This window comes from Gastrolobium bilobum, unplaced genomic scaffold (genome assembly GCF_033153095.1).
Source record: "Gastrolobium bilobum isolate Gb01-03AN ecotype WA unplaced genomic scaffold, APGP_CSIRO_Gbil_v1 utg6455, whole genome shotgun sequence".
Taxonomy (NCBI): Eukaryota; Viridiplantae; Streptophyta; class Magnoliopsida; order Fabales; family Fabaceae; genus Gastrolobium; species Gastrolobium bilobum.
The window spans coordinates 3269-21376 of record NW_026898105.1 but is presented as its reverse complement, the minus strand read 5'-3'; the positions used below and the strand labels follow the sequence as shown (position 1 = coordinate 21376).

At 32.0% G+C, this 18108-nt stretch overlaps 1 protein-coding gene across 2 annotated transcripts; it reads right to left on the bottom strand.

Annotated features, from left to right (window-relative positions):
* Positions 1-5448: 5448 nt before the first annotated feature.
* LOC133312894 (probable alpha,alpha-trehalose-phosphate synthase [UDP-forming] 10) lies at positions 5449-11133 on the bottom strand. Of its 2 annotated transcripts, XM_061514165.1 has the most exons (5): positions 10969-11133; positions 7856-10682; positions 6643-7765; positions 6245-6518; positions 5449-6156 (listed from the first exon to the last, which is right to left on the bottom strand). In XM_061514165.1, exons 2-5 carry the CDS (start codon positions 8625-8627, stop codon positions 5833-5835), a joined length of 2493 nt encoding a protein of 830 aa, XP_061370149.1. In that variant the 5' UTR covers positions 8628-10682; positions 10969-11133; the 3' UTR covers positions 5449-5832. The 2 variants fall into 2 exon arrangements, with proteins under 2 accessions (XP_061370149.1, XP_061370148.1); XM_061514164.1 differs by having other exon boundaries at positions 6643-10682.
* Between the last annotated feature and the right edge of the window lie 6975 nt (positions 11134-18108).

The following is an 18108-nucleotide window of genomic DNA, read 5'->3' as shown; positions in this document are numbered from 1 at the left end:
AAAAAAAATTGTTGATTGATGATTCACTACTTAATGATGGGATAAATAATATGGAAAAAATATTTATCTTTTTAAATAACATAATTTATTTTATTTCATTCTCACAAAGATATAAAATCTATCCGTATCTTTATCTTTTTTTCTTACGTAAAATAATACTATTTTTCATCATTTAAAATATGATATGCTTCTCCCGAATAATATAGGTACATAAACTGGTTGATTTAGGTAATATGTTCTTAAGAGCTAGCGTAGACTCGCATCTTGGGTTGTGTGTCTTAAAGAAACGATGGCATACATCATTATCGTACAGAACAGTTATATCTCTTATTTTCAAACTTCGAAACTTGTATTGGAAGAGATGTTAAATAGTTACAGAAGACGGGAAGAAAAAAACAATAAAAAGGTAGAACTCAAGAAAACTGCCAACGCTGATCATTAATGCACAAATTTTAAAAGTCATTTAAAAATAATTTCACATGGCAAACTTAAAATAACTTAATGGGGTTTTGTTGGAAGAGAAAATTTATGAATAATAGAAAAATGTTATTATTAGAGAAATGATTACGAAGTGAATTTGGTAGAAAAATATAAAAAAAGTTGTTTGGCTGAAAAAAAATTTACCGAAAAAATTAGTTAAATTTTATAAAGTTTATGTTTGATTTTAGGCAAAATATAGATGGGAAAAAAAGTTACTATTACAAAAATAATCATGTTTTTAAAAAAATTTCACTTTCACGCGCTCTAGCAAAGCTACGCTCGTCATCTGATTATTGCCTAATATGACCATTTAGGTAGACAACCCACAATACCACGTCTCAAGTGGAAATATGTGGCCATCTATCTTGGTCCAATAGACATGCAAATTGGTAAACTGAGATACTGATTTAGGTAAACAAATATTGAAAACGATTCAACCAAATAAGGTCACCCTACAATCCCACTTCCCCAATACCTATCTATTTCATCAGATTGCTACAACCAAACACACCTTAACAGCTTTACAATACGTATTTATGTTTCAGATATTATATATTACAAATAGACAAATAAATTTTCAGAATTTAGATATTGTGCCTATTGTTATCGAAAATGAAAGGAAAATACATTTCAACTTAATCGATAGACCTACTTCTTGACTCGGATTTCATTAATTAAGGTTTATCCACTAATTTTCCACCATTATTTTTTATAAAACATCAGTAGCTCTTTCTTTTATTATCTGTTCATTAATATTACTAATATTAAAAAAATATAAATCTTGCAATCTTAACGCCAATGGCATATACCACAATACTTTAAAATATTAAAGGCACCATAAATTACAGTATATAATTCCATTAAAAAAGAAGTTATATTATAGAAATAAAATCATGATCAACCCCTTAATAAATTTATAGAAAAAATTGGAAAGAAGCATCATGCACTTATTTGCGTGTCAAGACTCTAATTTACACTAATTACCATTCAGTTTTCAAGCTCTAATCACATGATAATTTCTTGTCTTCGTTATTGTCAGTGATGATGCCCTCGTTTATAGGTATTCTTTTGTTATTTTAATAAAAAGTATTAATATCGAATGATAATTTATATTATTATAGTCTTTTTCATAAATGAATGGTTTGTGGTCCAGACACGCATGCAGCATCAAATGAATGAGAGGTTTCGTCCCTTTCCTTTGTTACTTTTTCTTATGTTTTTAGCTCTGACTAGCAGTGGTAACTTAAAAATCTCTAGGGAAAGGAATGAATAATAGATGTTATGTTTTTACCACTATGTCTTACTAATCAAAATTCCTCTGTATCTTCTCTATTGGTGCAATCAGTAATGCAACTTATTTCTCTTGGACAGGCCAAGTAGTCACAATCCATGACTCATGATTGATTTCAAGACCAAGTTGAATTGAATCTACCAACAAGATTGGCTCCTCATGTAGAGGTGCATCAGAGCAAGCTGGCAATTATACCATGCCACGTGATGAGACTGTTGCATAGCATAGCTATTGCCTCCAAGTGATGCTTAAATTATTCAAGATCAGATTGAACATTTTATATAATGTATATTATTCTTTTCAAAGGAAGAAAACAAATAGTGACTATATAAGACAAACGTGGCCAATTCTTTTCAAAAGCATTCATCCTCTCACATCTGTGGCTAGTACATTCAACCTTTGTTTTGTTTTTTTGTTCATTTCAGACATCCTATATTCGGATTCTTATTTTTGGGGAAAACATGGAATATTTTCAAGTACAAATGCTGAACCTTCTTATTAGTAGCAAATGAAAAATAATCAAGAGTTCTCATGTTTTTTCTCCCCTCATAGAAGTCTAGTTGTTTGGTGTGTAAATCAATGTACCAATAGCATTTTGAGTAATGCTTGTATACATATCATTTCTGTTCACATTTGTTTATACATGCACAAATTTTTAGTATTTAATTGTATAGTTGATCTTACCATAAATTAATTCGCCTACTAATGCTACCACTCAATGGCAAGACAATGTTGAAAACACCAAAGTAAGAGGAGCCGTCTTTAGGAAAATAATATAATTAAGAGTAAACATTCTTTTTGGTCTCTGGCAATATCTACGAAATTCTTTTTAGCCCCTGGTAATAAAAAAAGACCAAATTGGTCCCTAAAAGTATGAAAAAAGAGCCACGTTAGTGACAGAGGAGTTGACATAAGGACTAATGTGGCCCTTTTTTCATAATTTTATGGACCAATTTGGTCCTTTTTTATTGTCAGGGACTAAAAAGAATTTCGTAGATATTACCAGGGACCAAAAATGATATTTACTCCATAATTAATACATGACAAATATTGAACCATAAAGCATTGATGTTCCCTCAGACCCAATGACGTGCTGCTCCTACAACCACTAACACAAGTGAGAATAGATATTAGTGCAAGTAATGTGTGACAGGCATTACATTTTGCATAAGTACATTTTTAACTTAAAATAATTAGCCATGAATCTATTACTAAATATTTGGTATTGCCTTTTATTAGCGACTCTTTGGGATATATATACTACTAAGAGATCAACTCATCTGAAATAAGATACAAAGTCCTCCACTGGTGCGATAGATTTGTCTTATTCTGTGGTATCCTTTTGTGACTATTATCTTCTACTCTTTTTGTGATTCCCTCTGCCTCGCTTGGATTTTAACAAAGAAGTGATAGATAGAAAGGTAGATAGGTTAATGGTAACCGCTGAGACCTAAGAATAATAATATTGATATTGGCTAGTTTGGTTGCTTTAACTAACAGCATAATTAAAGAACTCAATTTTTTTTCTTTGAGAAAATCCACTCTATGGCTATTGGCAAAAAAATCTACCATAATTAAAAAAAGAAGGGGAAATTCACTCCATCACAATATTTTAAATTTTCCACCCTTATTTTCCAGCATTGTTTGGAATTCATTTCTTGACTGATTGCATAAAAAAGCTGACTACATTATGCTTCCTCGATGGGACTTCAATTACCCACTAGGAATTTTGCTTTATTTTGGTGTCGGCCACGGATAACACATCAGGTTGAAAGCAAGAGATCTCAAACCTGATTAGCACTATGTTTTTGTAATAAAAATAGTGTAAATGTACAATGTTCAATGCAAACAGCTTTATGGTCTACAATTCTTCTAAGCACAGGTATACAAACAATTGATGTTACCATACACCCACGAGAAAAATAGTCAGGTCCATCATCCACGAACAACATCGAATTTTGTTGGATCACAATAAGTGGAAGACAAAAGAACCACCATGCTTTTCGAAAACAAGATTACGTGAATCATTTTGTAACCCGAGTCTATATAAAAAAAGAAACACTTGTGAACAATAGAAAGCAAGGCATAATTGGGTCTATTATGGACATGACAAAAATTCATATTCTATAAAGTTCAAAAAGAACTAACAGCTAATAGAATATTCCTTAGTAATGAATTAGGAGCCGGGCTTCCAATATTTTTAAGAGACATATTTTAAACCCTCTCCTTCTGCTGTCACTTATGAAGCATCGACACTTCAAAATCCCTAACGTGTCGTGTTCAACACTTCCCGACATTCACCGACACTCTGACACTCCCCAACATTCCAATACTTGTTGCAAACACTCAAAAAAAGTTCAAAGGTTACGTTGCGTTGCATTTTGAGTTCCAACTGTTAGATTCGTTGGATTACGATTACTATTTTATTGAGTTTAATATAAATATTTGAGATATCTTATATTTCTTTGCAAAATTGATAGGTATTATAAGTTTATCTTTATTTTTTTGTTAAATTATTGAATATCAAATATAATATACACTACATAAATTAAAAATATTATATAATATCAAAACGTGTCCTAACGTATCAAAATTTAATATTTTTTAAAATTAACGTGCCAAAGTATCATGTCGTATCTCGTGTCGATGTCGGTTGTCACCATTGTGCACACACTGCTGATTTGTCTCCTCCATAACTTGGACATTCAAATCCAATATTGACATAACAACAGCAAACAACTCGAAGTCATAGATCAAAGATTGCCATTTTATGTTTCACCCTACGATAATCCTGGAAACAAGTAATGTCTTGCTACGAGGAGAAACCAACTATCATCATTGGGCCAAAGACATGAAAAACGCACTCAGAGCAAAGAACAAACTAGGATTCGTAACCGGATCAATTGCGAAACCAAACGATGAATTCTGCGACGAAGGACATGCGTGGATAATTTGTAACGCAATGATCAATGGTTGGATTTATAGTACCATTGACCCGCAACTTCAACCTTTCATCAAATATTTCGACACATTATGGGAAGATTTAAAAGAAAGGTATTCAATGGAGAATAATATTCCTAGGTTGTATCAATTGAAGAGCATTCTTAGAACGATCAAGCAACGATGTACAACTGTTGTCAGCTATTACAATCAGCTTTGAGCTATATGGGACGAACTTGAAGCAATTAAGCCAGAGCACGCATGTTCATGTGGTGATGAGTGCCCCATGACTAAGTATGTTAAACAAGAAACCGAAAGGGACCATGTTGAGAAGACTCCAAACCACTAATGGCCGGACTTTTTACTCTGAATTTGTTCCTCTATTGTTTTGGAACAAACCAGCTTTTATAAGCACTTTTCACAGTCACACATTATTACTCGGTGGGGGTTGTGTCCGTATGAGCCCTTGAGAAATCGAAAGAGACAAGACAGAGTCCATGTCATCTTGATTGAAAAGTTTCCTACTTCCTCATTCCTGCGATGAGGAAGCTCCAAAAAATACTACTAATTTTTAATTATAATAATAAAATCTTTTTATGTATTTACAATTGTTTAATTTAAAGTATATTCCAAGGGCGTAATTTAATAATTACTCCTAGGAGTTTTTTTATATGGTCAGGTCAAGGATTACCCATTGACCAATGACCATTAGGTTGAAGCAAGAGATCTCAAACCATCTTGGCATTATGTATAGTTAACAAAAACAGTGTAACTGTACAAGTTATTGGTGCCCATTGTTTCAATGCGAACATCTATTGGCCTACAGCACTAAGCACAACTACAGCTATACGTGGCACCAGCAAATACAACTGATGTTACCGTGTACCTGAGAAGAATTGTCAGCTCGTCATGAACCGCACAATTGATCAAAAAAAAAAAAACAAAGCTTCCAGAAGCCATGCAAACTGGTTCAGGTGCAAAGAACCAGATCTGCAACACCAGGGTCCCACCATATGTCAGGTTAAGATTTTTAACATAACATTCCCTTATTCACAGGCGAAGAATCCTCGCAATTAGAGAAGCCACAAGGAACCAATAATTATGTCTTGCCCTGTCCAAACTCAAATTGTGCTCTCAAAAGAAACTTGGAATTGGGCTAGATGCCTGGGCTTAGGATGAGATGAAGTACCAAGGCCTTGAAGCAACTTCACAACATCAGCAGGATCATCAAGATAGTACTTGGCCTTGCTAGGTTTCTGACCAACAGTGCAGGCAAAGATCTCTGGAGCTAACGGCAATGATGGGGATGAGACCGTCCTTAATATGCTCTCAAACATGTCTTCATCAGAAATATCATCCCCAACGCACATCACAAAATCTGGTGAATTTCCACCATTAACCATAGTGGAAAGAATATTTTCAGCTACCAAGCCCTTGCTTATTCCCTGCAACAAATATAGCAAAACTGCCTATAATCTTCGCATAAAAATATAAATAGAAGAAGATGACAGAAAAGAATTAAAAAAACTGTACCTGTGGCTTGACTTCAACAATATACTGGCCCCTCTTAACAACTGCAGGTTCATTGGCAAGCACGCTTTCCAGGTGATTCAACAATTCTTTAGCTTGACAAGAACCAAAATCAGGGTCTGCATCTTGATGATGCCACACCAAGGCACTTTCTTTGATTTCAATACTAGATCCGTCAGTTGCCTCTGTATACGACTGCATGACAGGTTCAACAATCTTTTTCCAATCAAGATCAGCAGACAAGTGGCTGGTTTCCCATTCCGAATCTTGAGTCCACCTGCAACCAGAAAAAGAAGACCCATAATTTTTATTTATTTATTGTTTATGGTAGAGAAGGACGGGGTGTGGGGGAGAGATACGAAGTGTATGATACCTAATCTTCCTAAATTTTAAATACACACCTTAAAAAGTATCCATGTTCAGCTGCAAGTCCGATCATTTTGCATGAAGTAAACCAATCACTTAAAGAATCTCTTCCCCTCCCACTCACAATGAACACGGTATTTTTAGTATCATTGCACAGAACATTTAGCAGAGATATGACTTCAGGACTGGGGATTTTATTTATCGAAGATTGTGATACAAGAGTACCATCATAATCGAGAAATATAGCTCTTCTAGTGGTTCTTTTGTATGCTGAAACAATGTGGTCAACAGACAATTTCCTAAAACCAGGAGAAAGAGAAACAACTTTAAACCCTAGGCCCCAGCCAATTCCCCAGCACCATTTGGTGTAATGATCTCTGCATGCTCTCTCTAAATCCTGCATAAAGCTGCGTGCCCAATACGCCACATCATGAGAACTGACATACCGGTAGTGTTTCTCGTGCCTCAATTGCTTCTCTGAATCAGGCATAGTAATGGCTGTATACAGAGCATCAGCAACAGCATCTATGTCCCAAGGATTGACTCTGATTGCTCCACTTAGAGAAGGAGAACAACCAATGAACTCAGACACAACAAGCACGCTTGTACGAGGAGAATCACTTTTTCTAATCAAAGCTTTATCCAGCAGTGTAGTTCCTTGTCTACAGACAATATATTTGTATGGGACTAAGTTCATGCCATCCCTCACAGCATTGACAATGCAACATTCTGCTACAGCATAATAAGCACTCTTCTCAAAACGAGGAACAGGACGGTCAATGAGAATAACTGGCCGATAATGGTTTGAACCATAAGTATAATTAATCCTCTGGGCAATTAAATATGTTTCCTTCTTTGCTTCCTGAACATCCTTCCCAGAACCCCTAGCAGGATTCACAATCTGAACTAGGACAACTTTGCCCCGCAAATCTGGATTCTGCTGCAGCAGCTGCTCAACAGCTAGAAGCTTCAGACTGATGCCCTTAAAAATATCCATGTCGTCAACACCGAGAATCACCTTCTTACCCTTAAATTCTTCCTGAATCTCTTTCAATTTAGTGGATGTAGAATGAAGATTTAATACAGATTCAAGCCGACCCATGTGAATGCCTACAGGCAAAATTTTGATAAATATAGTCCGGCCAAAGTAATCAAGTCCTATATGTCCTCGCTTAGATTCATAGTCCAGACCTAGCATTCTAGTGCAGCAAGAGAGGAAGTGACGAGCATAATCAAACGTATGAAAACCAATTAAATCAGAATTCAACAATCCCCTCAGAATTTCTTCCCTTACCGGCAAAGTTCGGTAAATTTCAGATGAAGGGAAAGGACTGTGAAGAAAGAATCCTAGTTTAACTCGATTATACCGCTTCCTTAGGAATGTTGGCAAAACCATCAGGTGATAGTCATGAACCCAAACAAAATCATCATCCGGATTGATTATTTCCATAACCTTATCTGCAAATATTTTGTTTGCAGAAACATAGGCCTTCCAAAGTAAGCGGTCAAAACGGTCACCATGATCAGGGCACATAGGTAACATGTAATGAAAGAGAGGCCAAAGCTGCTGCTTGCAGAAGCCAAGATAGAATTTTTTCTGGAGATCATGGGGTAGAAAGGTAGGTATGCAATTGAATTCCTCCAGTAATTTCTGAGCAACTTCTTCCTGCTCACTGGTATCTATTTCAACCTTGAGAGATCCCACATAGATCACCTCGGTATCGGAAGAAAAACCATCTTTTAATTGTAGCAAAATTGAATCTTCATCCAAACTGAAACACCATTTAGCAGTTTCTATATCTCTTTTAGCCTGCAATGGCAACATGTTTGCCACAATGATTTTCCGCTCCAGACAGCCAGAAGAGCTGACATCTGAATCCCCATCATTTCTACCACAAAAGTCCAGGTTAGAAATAACTCCAGGAACTGTCATAATCCTTGGAATAGTTCTTGGGGTGTGAGGAATATCCAGTAAACCTCCAGCTAAGTCTAGTAGAGTAGCATATGATCTGGATGCCATGCTGATCAAAGGGAACCTTCTCTTTTATGTCTTTTTTTGTATCAATTCATACCCATAAAAAAAAATTAGCTAATAAATAAATAAATACTTGGAAGAAGACAATATATATTCTATCCAGTATCCTAACAACAGCATACCATTGACCTTCAAGTCTCCAACTAAAAAATGGCAAAGGCATCATGCATTATACAAGATATTAACAGATAATTGTGCAGATATTATCTACTGTTACTTTCACTTGTGATTCATTCCAGGCACATTTGCTAGCTTGGTTCTTAGAGTTATAAAGGTTCTTGGACAAATTACTTCAACAATAGCAATTAGCAAAAAAAAATTTCCTTTTGGCTAAAAAGAGTTAGTAAACCGTTCATTGATGCAGATAATAATAATATGTCACAACTTAAAACTTGGATTTCCAGGCTTCAAATATTTGTACATAACATAGAGCATAAGATACTCAAAACAGAACAATCATAATCAAGGTAGTTCAAATCATAGACTAACGAACAATATGCACCAGAAGGTGCTTAACGATAATTCGGCCTGGAATGCTAACACTGATAAATGGATTATATGAATATACAGTTTAGATAACATTGAAAGGGTCATTAGCATTGCTCTAAACAAGACAATATAGCTCTACAAGCAATTAGCACTTTCTTGGTAACATTTATTTCCATCTCAGCTCCCCAAAGAAAAATAAAAGCAAATGAACAAATAACTAACTGTATTTGTGAACCCTGGAAAGTAAGGCCAAAAAGAAAAATTAACCATGGACCATTTATTACATATATGATGCAACTTTTCCACTAGATGGAGAGACATCATAACTTTGCTAATCTACCAAAAGGGAATATCGTTGGCATGAGAGTCAAACAAAACGTAGCACCTCATCATTACTGAGTACTGAAACTAGAAAACAATGTTTGGCATTCAAAACAAAGAATTCCGTGAAGGCAAGTACGGAGAGAAGACATTACTGAAATGGTAATAGATTCTAAATGTACATCTCAAATCACGAATCATCACACGGGAAAGAGCATACAGATTGACTTTGAAAATGATTACAACATCTTTGTCTTATCTATAGGCACGACTTAACAGCTAATACTTAATAGCAATGCACACAGATTTTATTCCACAGATGTTGATAACACTGTTGCATGCGCATTCTAATTGACTCCGCGGCTGAAACAACAAAGCCGGTACAATTATCAACAGGTAATAGGCAAGAACTGTTTTAAGATTTCAAATGAGTTTACAACATGCGTGGAATAGAAAGGACCACAAAATGACAATAACTTGAAACCCCTTGATTCTGTATGATGAAATATGATAACCACATTCAAGTAATAATATATATCGGTCCAAAAAAATTAAACCAAAATACATTAGTTAAGATTATTTTTGAACAGAAACGTAAATGTTCAATGTTACAAGGTACATAAGCATAACTTGAAATAGGGAGGAAAAAAATAAAAAAGACAAATCAAACATGGAAGCGACACGCCCTTTATTGAAAAAGTGCTTAGAGCCGTATCAAACCCAAGAGAATCAAATCATGCCAAAATAGGAAAAAAATAAAAAAATAGAAATCACTCGAGCGTGCTCCAAAAAAAAATGCAAAAAACAAAATAAGCTTATCATTATAGAAGAAAATATACTCCACCAAAATAACAATAACAATAACAATAACAAGGGAAAGGTTATAGCTACTACTTTTTTCTTTACTACTTGTTACTAGCAAGTCTTAATCATTGTTTTCCATCAATTCAACGGTTATAATTTATTAAAATTAATAATTAATTAATAAATATGACTCAATAAATTATAATCATTAGATTGGCGAAAATCAACTGTTAAAATCTGGTAGTAACAAATAATAAGAAAAAAGACCGTAATTATAACATTTCCCTAAAAATAATAATAATAATATATAAATAATTAGAGACATGATATTTGAAAATTAAAACTGGAGGAAACTCGCACCTCAAGCAAATTCAAGCTATGAATCACCACATTACCAGACTTCAACGCTGTTCAATCATCAATTCCCTGCCAGAAATATCAAATTCATAATAAATCATACACACACAAAAAATATAAAAAAAATAAGAGCAAAATAAACCATAAACCAAAAAAAAAACAAGGAGTGCTCAAAACGTGAACTATCAGGAACAAATAGGCGTTTGGCTGCGGGGGGAATGGCGTAAAAGGAAGGAAACTAGAAGTGCTAAGAGTTTTAAAGAACCAAAATAAGATTCCATTAAAAGAACAGACAGAGCAGAGACCTAGAAAAGAAAAACGAAGTTAAGCAACGAAGGGATTCGAGGAGGATCACCTTGACGGTGATTGTGAGGGATTTGACGGCGAGATTCCGGTGAGTTAGTGTTGCGAAATAAGAAACAAGTGATGTGAGAGAGTCAGAAACGGAGTTAAGGAAATGGATTGGAGGCTGTGTTACAACTTACAACGAAACGAACTTAGAGAGAGAAAGAGAGTTTTAGAGAATGAAGTAAAACCAGAATGCTATTGCTAACAGCTATTATTTTTATATCACGGGGTCACTGTAGACCTCAGTGGCTATAATTTTCTTCTTCTTCTTTTTCTTTTCTTTTTTTTTACTCAATATAAAAATAAATAAAAATTTCTTTTTGTTTTATGTCTGGATTAGATAATGCACTTTTTCCTTTTCTTTTTCTTTACAACAATTGTCAATTGTCTGATTTGTCCTTTTTTTTTTAATTTTAGGGATATTAGTTAACAAATTAAAATAACAAAAAAAAGTCTCATATGAATGATATGAACATTCTTTGTAACCAATCTTAATAATAGGCCTTTTCCTAAATAAAAATACATTTAATGTTTAAAAGTAAAAATGATGTAATAAAAAATATTTAATTATTCTTAAACAATATTAATAGTGATTTAGCCGTCTGCTTATAATGCTTCCGGTTAATTTTTAAAATAATAAAAGCCTAATAATGTTTAGTTGGCCACTTGGCCTGCTACAATTAATATATGTAAAATTTTAAATTTGAATCCTCGCAAACTCTACAACCTTAGATTAGGTAGATATATAAAGAATTTTGCATCGATTATTGGTCATAAAATTAATGATTTCCTTTTTTTGGCTAACATGATAATTGAATTATTATGAAAATGAAAGACCCTGTAGTAATACAATGCTATGTCAAGTTAAATGATCATTTCTCTGCATTCTTATCAATAAGCGTGGTTGAATTATGTTATTCTGAGTTGCAAGTACAGTTCATCATACTAAAAAAACACACATCAACACCACCACCTACTTTTCTCTAGTTGGTACCTTACATTTTATTTTAAAAACATTATCCACCATTCGTCCATTTAATATACTCTTTACTACGCGGCATGTGTTGGCCATGTTAATTTAATTATTGAATTGTTAAACCCACTCAAACAATTTTAAAATATTGTCAAATTCATAGAACCACATAGTGGTGGTCCTTTTTAATTAGTATCTTTTATAGAAAATTGTTAATTGGCTTTTAAATATATAATCCTTTGTTAACCAAGGTTTTTTTATTCTCTTTGACTAAAATATTCACTATACATTACTACGGGACTAATCTCTTAATGTCCAATATAGTAGTTAAGTTTTTCATTTTTTTAAATGATGATTCTAAGATTCAAATATCTGACATTATCGATAGAATTCATTTAAAGTCGCTGTCAAATTCTATTCAAATATTATTATCGGATCAACCAAGTTCTTATAATTTGCAGGGATTATTTTAAAACACAAAAGTATACAATTTTTTAACGTATATTAGTTAATTATCATAACAATGCTGAGTTTTAGATTCTGTTTCACACGTCATGAATGACTTTTCAAAAATCCGAATATGGAACACACGAAGAGCCTCCTATTATTTCGGCTAAACAACTCTTCAGATTTAAATTACCACAAAAAATTATGTTAGCCCCTTCAATTATATAGATACGGATAAGTAATTCTTTTAGGCAAATCAATCATTATCATAGCAACCAATTTTTAACCAGTTCAGATTTAATTACATTTTATGTGGGGAGAGGAACTACTGCTTTAGCCTTTAATTGGCCTTAGCCCTGCATGAAATGCATATATGTTGATTTAACACCGCAAACTGATATATCATGTGGCCCATTTTACGGCCGTTGAGGATGATAAGATTCCACTGGAACTGGCAAAACGAGTTCGGTTTGGTGGGTCAATCTGTCCAATCTGTCAAACGGATCTGGACGGGCTGAGTTTTTCAACTCATCTCAAAAATGGAGCGGAATTGGGCGGGCTCATTTTTTGACGGGTTGACGGCGGACATAGATGGATCGAGGCAGATCAGTGTAAAATAGGCTCGGGTTGGCAGACCAACCGGCCCAACCTGCCAAACAGGACATGGTAGGATGAGTTTTTCAGCTCGCTTTCAAAAGCAGAGCAGGGCGAAGTGACTCATTTTTTGGTGAGTTGATGACGGGATAGGGCGGACCGCCCACTTTGCCACTTCTAGATTCCACTACTTATCTAATATGTTAATGTTATACTAAAATCATTACCCAGGGTAACAGCCACACCATCATAGTATGTTCATGAATAAAAGTCACATGTCGCAACCACCTCAAATGAACTAATAATCTTACATGATTGTTATTTACTGAATTTCATACAATATATTATGCATATTTTCATCTTCATAAGTTAAGTATTATTAAAATTTATATAACCTAAAGAATCATTCCTGTAACTGGACAGGGAAAGAGAATATTTACCAAAAAAAGAGAAAAAGAAAAGAGGGAAAGGGAAGTTGGAAAGTGAAATGGGACATGAGCTGGGAGCAAGTAAATGCCAGCTAGGTAAAAAAATAAGATAACTACATATTTGGATCTCGCAAAATTTGACACTAAAAAAGGGGGCAAAGCTGGAAACTCGTGCAACGAGAAACAGGGCATGAAAATACGCGTCGTGGAGCGTGAGAAGCTGAGTCACACAGCACGCCACTGCCCCCCAAAATGCACCACTTATGACTTGCCTTTGCGATAAGCTTGTCATATGCTCATATACCATACGCCATTTAACACAGCCACAACTTTCTCCCACTTTCCAACTAAAATGGATTTTCCTTATTAACTTTAGGTTTGATAAAATTATTTATTGGAGCAGGTTATATTTATAAAAAAAAAATTATATTTATAAATTTTTTTGTTTATAAATTTTTATAAATTATATTTTTTTTAGGAGAACACTGATTACATTATGTTCTTCCGAGAGGAGATAGTGTAATTTGTACAAAATTTAAAAAAAAAATTGTAAAAAGATCATTTTCCTTATTTATTATATATACAAAAAAGTGTGTTTATGTGGGTTCATATGAAAAAATAAAGAAATAATATGAACTTCACATATTTTTTTGTGTATGTAAAAAATAAAATTATCTATATTAGTATAAATTATATTTTTAATCAATTTTTAATTTTACTTATATTTAATAACTTTAATTTATTAGTCATTTGAGTTTTGGGTACAAGTAATTCAAGGACTAAAATGAAGATACATTTTTTTATTCTTATGTCAATGTAAGATAATCATATAATTTTGTATATGTAATTTTGGCCTTGAGTGATAAAAACGTGAAAATCACATACCTGTCTAATATGTTAAATATGATATTTTAATTACTCATTTTAAAAAATAAAAAATAGGACTTGGTTTACTCTAAACTCTCACATTCCCAATGAAAATGGAGATTTTTTTACCGAAATTACTAGCGTATGTAACTATATATGGAAAATTATACTCTTATATTACATAAGACTCTACTCTCATTTTACACTCACATAAAAAGACGTGCCTCATTTTTCTTTCTTCTTCTTTTTTAAAAAAAATTAGTAGACCTCACTTAATTTATCTCACAACATAAGATAGCTTCTCTCCTACAACATGAGAGAAGTAAAACCCACAATATATACCATATAACGACTAATGGCTAGTGTTGAAATAATTATGGTGCCAGTAACCTGCAGGATGAAGTGCTTTTGCGGTTGAAAAAAAAAGTAATTTTCTCGAAAGGTAATCCGGTGGCTAAAACATTTTAGTCAATTCTCAAAAGGTAATCCGGTGGGCGATTCATGGTTTTACCATCGAGAAATGATTTGTTTATAATTTTTTTATAAATTTTTAAAATCATATTATATATTTTTGAATATATAATGTAATTTAATGTATTTTTAAAAATATATTGTATAATTTATAAGAGTTTGTAAATAAAAAATTCATAAATATAATTCTTCTTTATTTATTTATCTAACAATAGCTGGATATAATGAAAATTAAGTGTAATTCTAAATGAAAACATTAATAGTTTTACTTTAAATATATTTACTTAATTTTTTTAATCATCATTTCTATTTGACCAAAAAAAAAGTAGTCACCATTACCAATTTATAAATTAATTCGTTCATAATTAAAATAAAAACAAATCAAGACCATTCAATATGACACCACGTCAAATCATTTTATAACTTGTTTATGTGAACTCTGAAAGCGGGATAAAATCATAAAATACTAGGCTCTTGCCATTTTCCTCGTCCCAGCAAGTACACTACCCACCAATGCACGCGCGTACAAATCACGCGCTGACACGCATGTTCTAACTGTCAAGCATATTAATAGAATCGCACGTGTAAGGTGCGACCCAGTACCCGTTCGTAGGAGAAAACCTCAGATTTTTTTTATTTTATTTTTCATATAAGGAGAAAACCTTAGTAATCTTACCGTAGGTATATCCATGCCAAAAAGAAAAAGTTTTTAGGAATTAAAAAAAATTATAAAAAAATATGGATTAAAATGAAAAGAAAATTTTCATTTTTAATAAAAAGGAGTACAGGTCGGTATTTCCGTAATATTAAAAAAAAATTCCGTTCGTGAGGTTAGGGGTCGTTTACGTTGGTGTGATAACGCGTGGCGAGCACGTGATGACGATGCCTTATTGGTTGTTGAAAGAGGGGATGCGGGGCCGGTCTTATCCATTCGCCGCGTTTCGAGGAAATGATAAATAGTGAGTTCAGTTGAGGGGAGAGACGGAGACCTATCCACAACATGAAAATGATAAAAAGGTGACTTGCACTACAACACAAAGTCACAAAGCATGATACCTTATAATAAAATTAAAGAGAACAAAATAAAATAAAATAAAATAATAGAAATAATACAAAATAAAGTAACATTTAATATTTTTCATATAATAGGAGATGAACTTAATCTTTTATGCTTACATAAAACTATATGAATTTATATTTTTTTCTTTATCTTTCACATAATTTCATATTAACTCCATATATTTTTAAATATGTGTAAAAAATATTTTTTTTAATAATATGATAAACATCAAAACAAATAAAGTAATACATTACCCCCTCACCAAAAAAAATAAAAAATTAATACGTTAGTAATTTGTTGAAGGGGTTATAGTTTGTCCTTTAATATAACATCACAAAATTTTTTACATACAACATTTTGTGAGACCCTCATTTTTAAAGCAACAAAAATAAAATAAAATTAAGGCACTCAAAATAAATCTCTATAATATAATATTACACAATCATTTTTTCTACAACGTAACTCTTATAAAACCTTTGTTAAATCAGCATTATTTGCATGGAGTAGATGGGGTCCACTCTCCTACCTTGGGCAAGGAATGTTCGAATTCCAAACGTACATAAATAATAATATTCCTGTTCCCACGCTTACCATACACACTATCATTTGAAAAATTAAATATTTTCATATTTTTATTTATAATTTATTAATATTTTAAATATTATTAAAAAAATTGTACTAATATCTTCATACGTGTTATATTTTCATTAGACTAAGTATATACTTTCGTCACATTATGCCAAACTGACATTTGCAAATTGTATAATATCATAAAGAGTGTTTATGTCATTTTTATATATTCATTGTTATTCTTTGTCAACCATTTTTTTAAATGCCTTTTATTAAATAGTGCAAAAAAATAATAGTATATTGAATAATTGAGTCAAATATTTCATTCAAGAGAAAGAGGAATTGACTTTATGTTTAAAATTTAAAATAGCAAAAACGGATAATATAATTTGTATATAACAAATAGAAAATTTATGTATTAGAACAAAAACTAAATAAATATTCGAATCACAAATTGTCTTATCAAAGGAAAAATTATTTATTATTAATAAAACAGCTCATAAAATATTTTCACAAATACATAAATAACGATTTCTAAATTAATTTATAAATATATTTTTTATCAAATTATAAACGTTGTACAAATTAGAACACCGAAACATTGGAAGATTAGTTACTTTGTAAAGACGATCTTCTTTATAAAAATAATTTATAATATTATAATATAGTACATTATGTTATCATTTCACAAAATTAAAATATCTATAATTTAATTTTTCTTTTTTAAATTTAAAGAGTAGTATTAAATTAACTTTTTTTAGATATAATACTATATTCTTATTTTTAAGTAGGTTAGCTAGTACTGTAGTATTCATTTTTATTTTTATTTTGCATAAGGCACCTTATTTCTGAAAAAAAGGATAATATTACTATAATTTGGATGATTAAATATTATAATACATATTTCGAAATTTAGATAATTAAGTACAAAGTAACAATAACTAGTTTAGCTCAATTATTTAACAAAAGTCATTTTGAGGAAACAAAAGAAAAAATTAGCTGGAAATGACGATGAGCTAATAACATGTTAATAGACGCTTTTAATTTCATATAATTAAGGGCTAAATTGAAGCTTATATACGAATTGGATGGGGTTTAAAAGGCGAGAAAGAACATCAGAAATTAAGCGAAAAATTAAAAGTTGAAAATAGTCAAATATATTATATATGGTATAATTCCAAGTAATTAAAATTAAAGAATAAATCTATTTAATTTCTAATAATAATAGAATTACAAATATAAATTTAAGTGAATATTTTACGTAATCAAAAACCCTTAATTATTTCTTTGGGCAGAGTGACAATCAATTTCGTGATATATTAATTATTTTTTTAAGCACAACGTACGTGTAGAATTTAAGAATCGTTTTTCAAATATTTTCCCATATGAATGAAGGAAGTAGATACTATCAAGTTGAAATTTTATATGATCTAGTCATGCAAAATTTATATATTCTTTTTATATACATTAAATAAATGAGATCTAATTATCATTAATAAAAAGAGATGGACCAAAATTTTTATATCATCATATAATGTAAAATTTTAACATAAAAAAATTCATTTTTATATCTTATATATATTATATATATATATATATATATATATATATATATATATATATGTTGACTCGCTACCCTTATTTTTCCAGAATCCTTAGCATGCGCGTCAATGGCTAAATCATTATCCGCTGCCACTAACAACACCTCGAAGTGTGTTAGTTGAATTTAATGCCATT

Bases quoted from the DNA above. Each gene is read 5' to 3' on its own strand.
- LOC133312894 (XM_061514164.1), bottom strand. From the start codon at position 8,627: ATGGCATCCAGATCATATGCTACTCTACTAGACTTAGCTGGAGGTTTA. The intron at 6,519-6,642 runs GTGTGTATTTAA...TTCTGGTTGCAG, and splicing joins GAACATGGATACTTTTTAAG to GTGGACTCAAGATTCGGAAT. The intron at 6,157-6,244 runs GTACAGTTTTTT...TATTTGTTGCAG, and splicing joins TTGTTGAAGTCAAGCCACAG to GGAATAAGCAAGGGCTTGGT.